The 10,060-nt window shown below is 35.9% G+C and overlaps 1 protein-coding gene across 1 annotated transcript in view; it reads left to right on the forward strand.

Moving 5' to 3' along the window:
• The window catches only part of LOC124371734 (troponin C, isoallergen Bla g 6.0101-like), a 32,294-nt gene extending 23,640 nt beyond the window's left edge, over nucleotides 1-8,654 (forward strand). Inside the window, exons 4-6 of the mRNA XM_046830075.1 lie at nucleotides 5,118-5,240; nucleotides 6,806-6,937; nucleotides 8,522-8,654. Of these exons, the coding sequence (XP_046686031.1) occupies nucleotides 5,118-5,240; nucleotides 6,806-6,937; nucleotides 8,522-8,550 (284 nt within the window). The 3' untranslated portion in view covers nucleotides 8,551-8,654. The remainder of the gene's footprint in view (nucleotides 1-5,117; nucleotides 5,241-6,805; nucleotides 6,938-8,521) is intronic.
• Nucleotides 8,655-10,060: the final 1,406 nt, after the last annotated feature.

The following is a 10,060-nucleotide window of genomic DNA, read 5'->3' on the forward strand; positions in this document are numbered from 1 at the left end:
AGTCATCAGACCAATGATGGTGTATGGCTCAGTGGTATGGTGGCCAAAAGTCCAACAGGTGACTGCCGCAAGAAACCTGTCAAAGGTACAGCGGTTGGCATGCTTGGGGACAATGGGCGCCATGAGACGAACACCAAACCGCTGCTATGGAAGTAGTGCTAAACCTCCCACCCCTAGACATATTCGTCATAGGAGAGGCTAGGATGGCTGCCTACAGACTGAAGTGCAATGGGAACTGGCATCATCACCATGCTAGTAAGCACTCCAAGATCGTTGACATTCTCAAACTGGATATTCAGAAATGATGTCTGACAGAATGGCAAAGGTTACGGACTGGGAAAAACCATTTCAAGTCAACATTGTTGAAAGGAAGGAATGGTCAAAAGGTGAGCCTGACTACATGAAGAAGGTTCTAACCTGGTACACGGACGGGTCAAAGACTCTGAAGGGTACTGGGGCAGGGGTCTGGGGAGTCAGACCTAGTGTTAACTTAAGCTTTAGCCTAGGTAAACTGGCAACTGTTTTTCAGGTTGAAGTTACAGCCCTTGCAGAATGTGCAAGAGTTAATGTGGAAAGGCCTGGGATTTGATACAGCTTAAACCTGGGAGAGGGTGCACAATAAGCCGGATGGCTGAGAGGCAACTACCAGGCCTAGGAAACCTGGCCCTCTGTTACAAAAAAAAAGAAAAAAAAAAGGTTTGCAAGGGTCCTGACTGCCTTCTTTTGTAGTACAAGCACTCTCTAAAGGTGCCCTAACGAGGTTCCCCAGATTATGAGGCTGTATCTAATGTGAGACTCTACTAATGCATAGTAGGCTACTTTTGCCGCTTCCAGAGTGCCAAACCATTTGATACGTTTAACAACGTAGATACCTGTACTGATCCTTCTGCAAATTATGTTTAAGTGATCTGTCCAGGTGAGGTCGCTGTATAGAGTTACAGTACACCTAAAAACTTAGTCTGTTTAAGCACTGATATATTGGGGATGCTTGCAGGTTGGACTTTTTCCTGCTAAAGTGCACTTGTGTAGTTTTGTCAAGATTTATTGCCAAGTCATTTAATTTGCTGTAGGTGATGGTATTTTGTAGAGAATAAACAGAGTTATTTTACAATTCTTCAGCTCAGCCATTTCTTAAAATGAGAGTTGTATCATCTGTGTACATTATGCAGCTGGTACTGTTATTTTGAATGAAAGCTGGGAGATCGTTAGTCACCAGAATGAACAGAATGGGTCCCAGCACAGATCCCTGTGAGACTCCACTTGTAATTGGTTTAGGGTGTGATCTGAACATGCTAGTGAGGTTAGATGTTGAATGCTTAATCTCCAAAACTTGAACTCTTCCTTTTAGGTAGCTGTCAAACCACTTGTTTTCTAAGCCTCTTACTCCCAAGGCTGCAAGTTTTTTGGAGATAAGATTGTGTTCCAAACAGTCAAAGACCTTGCTGTATTCTAGAAATAATGCAGTTACAAATTATACTTTAAATTCTACAAAAAGTTGATATTTTAAATTTGTTTCATTACTAAAATATCAGTTTAGTTGATGATTATGTGGAAATAGGTACGATTTTAAAATTATACAATTTTTTACTCCCTTTACTTTTTATTTTTGAAACAATATGTAGTGAGGCAATGTTTTCTTTGTCTTTAAAGCACTGAGTATCCATTTAATAAGTGATCTTATTACACATCATATGCAAAATAGAGATGGCTTTAAAAAAGTTAATATTGATGACTTAGTAACTTTGAACACAATTGTTTAGAGGAATACAGTTTGTGCTATTTTGTTAACCATCTAATGAATAAAATGGTTTATCAACATTGTTAGAGCACACTGGGTTTACACTTTAAAGCCAAAGAAGAACACGTTAGAAACTTGACTAACTTTACTCTTGGTAACACAGATTTGGTAACAATTTGTTTTCCCAACTGACCATATCCAGTGCTTACACGCTTTCAAGTATGGAAGAGGACGATTTGAGGAAACTATTGACTTGAGTGGTTCCAAGACATATATTTCAAAACCAAAATTTGTTAAGTTTATCATCAAAACATACTATATTAAAATAATATACATGTGGGAGATCAATAAAAGTAAACTTAGAATTTATTCGATTACGTCGGGTAATGTCATTTGATATGTAATTGACATACAGAGTAATGTAAATGCTAAGCAAGCACTCTTATCCTTAGACAAGATTCAATACTGCAATATTTGTATTGAAGATGATCAAAACTATTAGTACTCCTGGAGCATTGAAACGTCATATTTTGCTCTATTTGAGGTAAATGTCAGATACATAATAACTCTACGGGGAGGCTCATCTGCTGGAAACCTTCATCGTATCCTGATGCTGCAGAAGCAGGCTCTGCGAATAATGGCAGGTCTGCAACCACGAGAATCCTGTGACTTTTAAAGTGCTTTGAGATCCTGGCCGTGTATCTATATTGTTGAAGTTATCACTCAAACCCCACAGAAAACTTGCCAAAGGTTGATAAATTTCACAGCCATAACACACGTCGCACAAACTATCTATCTCCGCCAGCACATAGAACAACTTTATACATCCAGACACCATTCTTCAGTTGGATGACTTCAATATGCTGCCAGAGAATCTGAAAGTAAAAGTAAAGTAAAGAATGTCTTATTTTACCAGGCGAAGTTAGGGCTTAGCAGCCCTCTCTAACACTTAACCTGGGAACCAACGGCTTAAAGGTGACTTCCGAACTACCACCAATGGCCGGGCAGGCGGGCCGCTTGGAAGGACAGGATCGCTCAGCGGTCACCTATCCAAGCAGCAGCCACGCTCGACGTTGCTTGATCTGGTTATCTTGCGATAACCACCGTACCCGCTACACTGCGCCATTGGCAATCTTAAGGTTGTGATTAAAAATCTCAAAGAAATACTGACCAATTTGTTGATAAACACCAAAATTTAGAGTTTCATTGAGTTTTATAATACTGTTAATACCATTTTTAACTGCTCATAAGACTTAATTTATTATAATATTTGTCTAGCAAAAATGCTTGTTAACTTTTTGATTCAAACAGATTACCCCCCCCCCCCCCCCTTAAATTTCTATGGCTTTAAACTTGCTAACCTAACTTTATATTACGTTAATTTTAGTATCTACATTGACTCTATAACCAATTCTTGATGAGTAAATAAAGATACTATTAATTTATTGATTAGTCTTCTGCAAAATGCAGCTTAGCTCCAAAATCTGCCTAAATTCATAATAAACCCAACACTAGATCTGAAATATCATCATTATCTCTGGGCTAAAATCAAAACAATCTTCTGAATTGGATGAGATCTCCTCAAAACTACTTAAGCATTGCAAAGAGGAGATCACACCCCTGTTAACATACATTATCAACCTATCTTTTAAGGAAGGTATTTTCCCCAAAAGTTCTAAAATCATCCAAAATAATTCCAAAATTTAAAAAAGCAATTATAACCTCAATAGAAAACTACAGACCCATCTCCCTCTTATCTTTAATATCCAAAGTAAATGAAAAGGCAGTGACTGATTAATTAATTAGTCATCTTATTAATAACAGCATCCTCAGTAGTCAACAAAATGGTTTCCTAAAGGGAAGGTCAACCGCCACAGCTCTGACTAGCCTTGTTGAGTACATTATCAATTAGATTGAGGAAGGAGCATATGTTACTTGGTTTCTCTTAGACTTCAGTAAGGCATTTGCCACTTTAGACCACTCTCTATTGCTAAACAACATGAAGAGCATGGGAATAAAAGGCAAATCTGCAAATTGGTTTTCAAGCTATCTGGCAGGAAGAACACAAATAGTTAACTAACATACACAAAAAAACACTAGCAAGGCCACCTTTATTCCCAATCAGTAAAGGTGTACCCCATGGCTCAGTATTAGGACCAATCCTTTTCATCCTGCTGACCAATGACCTGCCAAAATATCTCCAAGAATATGGGCAAGCAATGGTGTACGCATATGACACTGCATTCCTAGTTACTGAAAAACAGAAATAAAACATTATAAGTTCCATCCTTTATTACATACGACATGACTAAGTAGTACTATCAAAAAATATCTTGTACTTAATGAGAAAAACCTCGACAATTCAATTTTGGAAACATAACCACTGACCTGCCAGGGCTACCAGACATTGAAACAAAATATCTCAGAGTTATAACTGGCATCAAACTCACTTGGGCATTATGCTTAGACAACCTTCGTTTGAAAAATTAAATACCAGCTTGTATGCACTCAAAAGAATGATTGATAATGCACTAAAAATTGCTCTATTAATCAGTAATGAATTCATTCATACAATTTATGAAATGTGTGGTATAACCTATCAGGAATAGCACATAGATTTAAAGATTTTACTAATTAATGACATTTAGTAATAGGTGGTACAGTAACAGTCTTGTCAATATTCGTTTTACAATGAAATTAAGAGTTATAAAAATGCAATTCATACGTTTAATTTACAACAAAACAATATCCTCTTTTGGCATGTAGGTGAAGTTTATAAATATTTACAGTACATCTGGAATTTTGTTGAAGTCGAAAAATCTAAATAAATAAGTACTCTAATGATTTGATTTGCTGTTCCCTAATTATAGCCCATTATATGCTTTAAAATGTACAAATTAAATGTTTACAAACACTTTGGTTCAAAAGTTATGTATAAATATAATGTTTTCATTTTTTGTTAAAATGATTTTGATGAAATTTGCCATATCAATTTCATTTTTTGTGTTTGAAGATACTGTTATAACTTCTTTTAACATTTTGTTGTTTTAATTTTGAAGATATTAATAAACTCAATATACATTTACTTCACTTCAAAAATAATTTTTTGGGATAAAAAATGCATGTTTGAATAATTTATAACCTATTAAGTGGTGTCATCAAGGAAGGTATCAAAACAGATATTTCCACTAAAAACAAAAATTAAAATAAAATGTTTTGAATTTCAATATGCTTATTTTTTTTCCTAGATGTCTGCAAGAGAAAGTGTGAATTGTAACTAAACATATACGAGTTTATCATCTTAAAATAAAGAAGCTTTTCATGACTTTACAATATTTTTAGACTTACACAGTTCAATTTACACACACATTTTTTACAGGATCGGGATGGTTGGAATTTGATGAGTTTTGTATTCTTGCGTCAAGGTTCCTGACTGAAGATGAAACGGGGAATGACTGTGAAGAAGAACTAAGAGAAGCTTTCAGATTATATGACAAAGAAGGTGAGGCGATGTAACAAGAAAGTGAATTACAGCTTCAAAAGAGGTTAACAACAAATCCCTCCCTATTTCCCTTTCCCCTGACTCTAATACTATTACTTTTTTATAAGATCCTTGCACAATGGCCCATTAGGATGGGCAGAATAAGAATTAAAGGATGACTGGCCACTTCTTTATGTTCAGAAAAATGTAATGATAACTTACTTTTTAAACCATGTATTTATTTTTAATAAATTTATTTTAAACAATTTTAAGATCAATGGCAAGAACGTAGCCAGGAAAAAATTTTGGGGGGATCCAGACAACTGATATTTTCCGAAAGTGGACAGAGAGTAAGGCCCCATTTTGTTTCTTAAAAAGTTCTTGACCTGTTTCTTTGTTGAGAACGATCTTTCAGCAGTACTGTACTCTGAGTACTATACCTTTTGTAACTTATAACAATGGAAAATGTCTGAAATCCTGTTATCCTTTCAACTCAACTCTGTTATTTTTGCTCTCAAAAGAGTGAAATCCATTAATACCCCTGCGGCAAAAATGATAGTTTATTATGCACTTTTTGAGTCAAACATTAAGCATGGAATAGTCCTATAAAGAAACAGTTCTTGCAAAAATCTGCAAATAATTATGGTTCTCCAGAAGAAAGCTCTGAGAAGCATAGCTAACTTACTGCTATATGGAGCCGTAGAGAAACTTTAAAAAATCTTAAACTTACAGACATCTTAAATCTACTTACTTCATAGACAGCTTACAGGACAAGCAGATGACTTCAAATTCTCTCCCACACAACTCCCCTGTTTGAAAAGAAACATTTATATAAATGGCAAAGCTCTTCAGTCTATTTTCTATCGAGCTGAAGACACGTCATGTTAAGGTGCTGAAGACATTGCTCCAAAAATGGCTTGTGGAGAGATCAGTTTACATAACGAATAAGTTCCCGGCTTTTTGCTCAGCTTGAATGACTATCAAACATTCTTCGTTTTGTTTGTTTTTGATGATAAAAGAATTGTGAAGGAAACAGGATTTTTCCGGACATTTGCTATCATTCAGTGATACAAAAAATCAGTGACACAATCAGTCACTGATTTTTTGTATCACTAAATGATAGCAAATGTCCGAAAAAATCCTATTTTCTTATCAAACATTGTTTGTGCTCATTTATTACATGTTTCTTGTACGTTAATTATTGCAATTTTTATTGACACCAATTCTGTATTCCATGTTCAAGAATAAAGCCTTCTGGTTTAAAGCATGCATTTTGGTGAACAAAACAATAAACACATTGTTATTTGTGAATAAAATAAAGTAAATCTTAACAATAAAAATTAAGTTACATTTCAAAACCATGCTCTTCAATCCAATAACAAGAACAAAATAGACAAATATTTATTTATTAAATTATATGAATATTTAACGTATATTTGGTTGTACCACCTAAAAAAGGATGAAAAACCAATTTTTGAAATGTCAAGTTCCATTTTTTTAACACTTGCTTGTAATTGTGTAATTTTTTTCCTTAATATACATCCCCAAGATAATTCTGATGTTAATCTGATCATCTTTGTACTCAGGACAAGGGTACATAACGACAGACGTATTGAAGGAGATATTCAGAGAGTTAGACCACAGCATCACAGAAGATGATTTGGAGAACATGATTGAAGAGATCGATGCAGATGGATCGGGTACTGTAGACTTTGAAGGTAAGAAAAACATATATGTAGCTAATAATGGTAGGGAGACAAAAGAGCTCGAATTACTCAAGCAAAAGATAAAAAGGTTCTGCTTGAATTTCTCTAGCGGAGGAAGGGAGAAAGAAGAATGATGAATACTTGGATTGCTCTAGCGGAGGGAGGGAGAAAGACGAATGATGAATACTTGGATTGCTCTAGCGGAGGGAGGGAGAAAGACGAATGATGAATACTTGGATTGCTCTAGCGGAGGGAGGGAGAAAGACGAATGATGAATACTTGGATTGCTCTAGCGGAGGGAGGGAGAAAGACGAATGATGAATACTTGGATTGCTCTAGCGGAGGGAGGGAGAAAGACGAATGATGAATACTTGGATTGCTCTAGCGGAGGGAGGGAGAAAGACGAATCATGAATACTTGGATTGCTCTAGCGGAGGAAGGGAGAAAGACTAATGATGAATACTTGGATTGCTCTAGCAGTATATTGTCTTACCTTGTAGTCTAGAATCGTAGTCTGCTGGATCTCAGGAACAAATGAGAGCTGTACCTGTGGTCAACTTCCTTATATACCTGCCGTGCAGACGACATCCCTCCATAGGAGCGTATGGGGATGCTTCTGGGTATCTCACTCCATATTCTTCGAGGTCTGCCTGTTCATACCTGTCAGAAAGTGTGATACTGCTTCTCCGGGAGCATTCCTAAATGCTGGGACGGGGTCGTTAGAGATCCTTAGGTATAAAGAAAGTGTCCTATCTTTCTAGAGGTGGCGCTGCAGGATGTATGGGACGTCGGAGTTAGGTGGACGTGTAGGGATGTTCAGGAGAGACAGGTCTATGGGGAAAGAAGCAGGTTGTAGAGTAATGGAGAGGAAATGAATAATGATGATCAAGAACATGAATAACCGCTAGAATGTGGGCAAAGGGCAGGGTGAAAGAGGTAGATGGAACTTGGACATGATGCAAGGAAACTGAGGACGACACCGGTTGTTTGTGGGTAGTAGGCGAGTATAGGGGATGTATCAAGTCCAGCGGAAAAGAAATGAAGGGTTTAGAACAAAGTGTAGGGCCATGGAAGGTGTCGCTAGTATAAAATAGGTTAAGAAAAAAAGAACAAAGAACGTTGGTATTAGTGGAAAACGGAAAATATTTAGGTCATGAGCAACAATGCTAAAGGAAACTCTGAACACTTTTACTATGAGGTAGGGGGAGGAGAGAATTTAGGACGAGGATGAATAAAACAATTTAAATATTTTTACAGATGCTCCAGCATTACTTTAAATTTTAAACTTAATGTTTAGTGCTTTGCAGTGGCATAACTAGAGGGAGGATTAGGGGGATAGAAACCCCCCCCTCACTCCAAAGCCCCCCAAAAAGTTGAAAAATACATGTAGCTTATAAAAGCAATCCGACTTGTACGAAATATATCAGTTGCATGTTTTAATTAGAATTAGGTAAGTTTAATTCATTTAAATTTAGATTTATTCCATACACTGGTATTGAGTGAATAAGGATAAAAAAAATTAGAATCACGTGTTGACCAAATACAGTTAAGTAAGAATAGATTCTAGATTAATAATTATTTTGTTCTTGATTCCAGAATTCATGGAAGTCATGACTGGAGAATAACTAGGATACTGTTGAGAGATGCCAACCAAAACCACCCGGTTCTCAAATCTGCTGTCAATTAAAGTGTACATATGATATAAGAAATAAATGTAACTGTGATGGAACTTACTGTGTTGTTTTTTTATATTGTCACCCTCCAATGTTATAAAAGCCAAACAGAAAATAACTAACAATGTAGTAGCAACATGAGTGACTGGGATTGCAACGAATTTCATCAGAATCATTTACACAACAAATAAATAAACATCCTATATGTCAATTGTGGGATCATGAGATTGATAGGATAACAGTGATCAACGATTCAAACTTTTAGCAAATGTTCAAAATCCTGTTATCTTTCAAATCCTTGACCTTCACCATAGCTTAGGAGGGTACAGCCTCTAACCTCTCTGAGAGGTCACAGGTTCGATTCCCAGGGAGTCAATAAAAATTTGCAAATGGGTCAGGACCGTTTTTTCATAAAAATCTTGACTGTGGTAATTCAAAATGCCAATGGTGTAAAAAGAGTTCAAATAATTTATCCATCGTCACTAACAAACTTTGGTATTATGTCAACTACATCCCAAATGGGGTAAAAGGTGTGGTCTATACAATTCCAAAGTATCCAAACTTTTAGCGAAGATTCGTGATATTGTTGGTTAGTCTACAGTATTTGTTCAAAATTAGTGCTACATTTGGAACATGCAAGATATACAGTAGTTTACATGTGTCAGAAATACATTTAATTAATGCTGGTGATAATTCATCATAAAGTTTGAGCTGTATTAGTTGTGACAAGAAACAACTGACTGCACCTTCAACAAGGCTTCTCTAGGCCTACTGTGTTCAATATTGAACATAGCTTTTGTGTTGATATTTACATTTTTATCAACAACATGGCTGTTAAGGTTTTAAAAAGCTGTTTTGAGGGCAGACATCAGCCTGTCTAGTTGATGCAAATTTCTTCACAACCAAAAAGGTCCTATATGGTGTGCCACAGGGTCAATTCTGGGGCCTACTTTGTTTTTATTGCAGACTCTGATAAAGCACATTGTTCTTTATTTGAAGATAATCTGACTTCTATAAGCTCAGCAAAAGTAGCTGAAGAATGAACAACTTTTGTTTTTCAAATATATCCTTTTTCTGTATACGAACGAAACAGACAAAATAGCAATCTTGTGGCGACATACCGAGTTACTATCATTATTTTCACGACTGTTAATACTTTGAATGATAAATCTTTTCACTTGCATATGCCTTACAGTTTGAATGTATCTGCAATAATGTAATGAATCTCAAGAACTTAAAAAAATTCTCATAATGAAAATCAATCGATAATTTACTGTCATTAACATTTTATGTCGTGCATAACAGTGAGATAGCTTAAGGTGAACATATTTAAAAAATCTTACAGTAAAAGTCTTATTGTAAAAAGTCTTAGAGTAATTCTTCTTGAGAAGAAAGTTTTGATATGGGATTTTCACTTTGAGTAGAAATCACAAATTTCAACAAAGATCCTGATATTGATTGT

The sequence above is a fragment of the Homalodisca vitripennis genome, unplaced genomic scaffold (assembly GCF_021130785.1).
Source record: "Homalodisca vitripennis isolate AUS2020 unplaced genomic scaffold, UT_GWSS_2.1 ScUCBcl_1910;HRSCAF=6118, whole genome shotgun sequence".
Taxonomy (NCBI): domain Eukaryota; kingdom Metazoa; phylum Arthropoda; class Insecta; order Hemiptera; family Cicadellidae; genus Homalodisca; species Homalodisca vitripennis.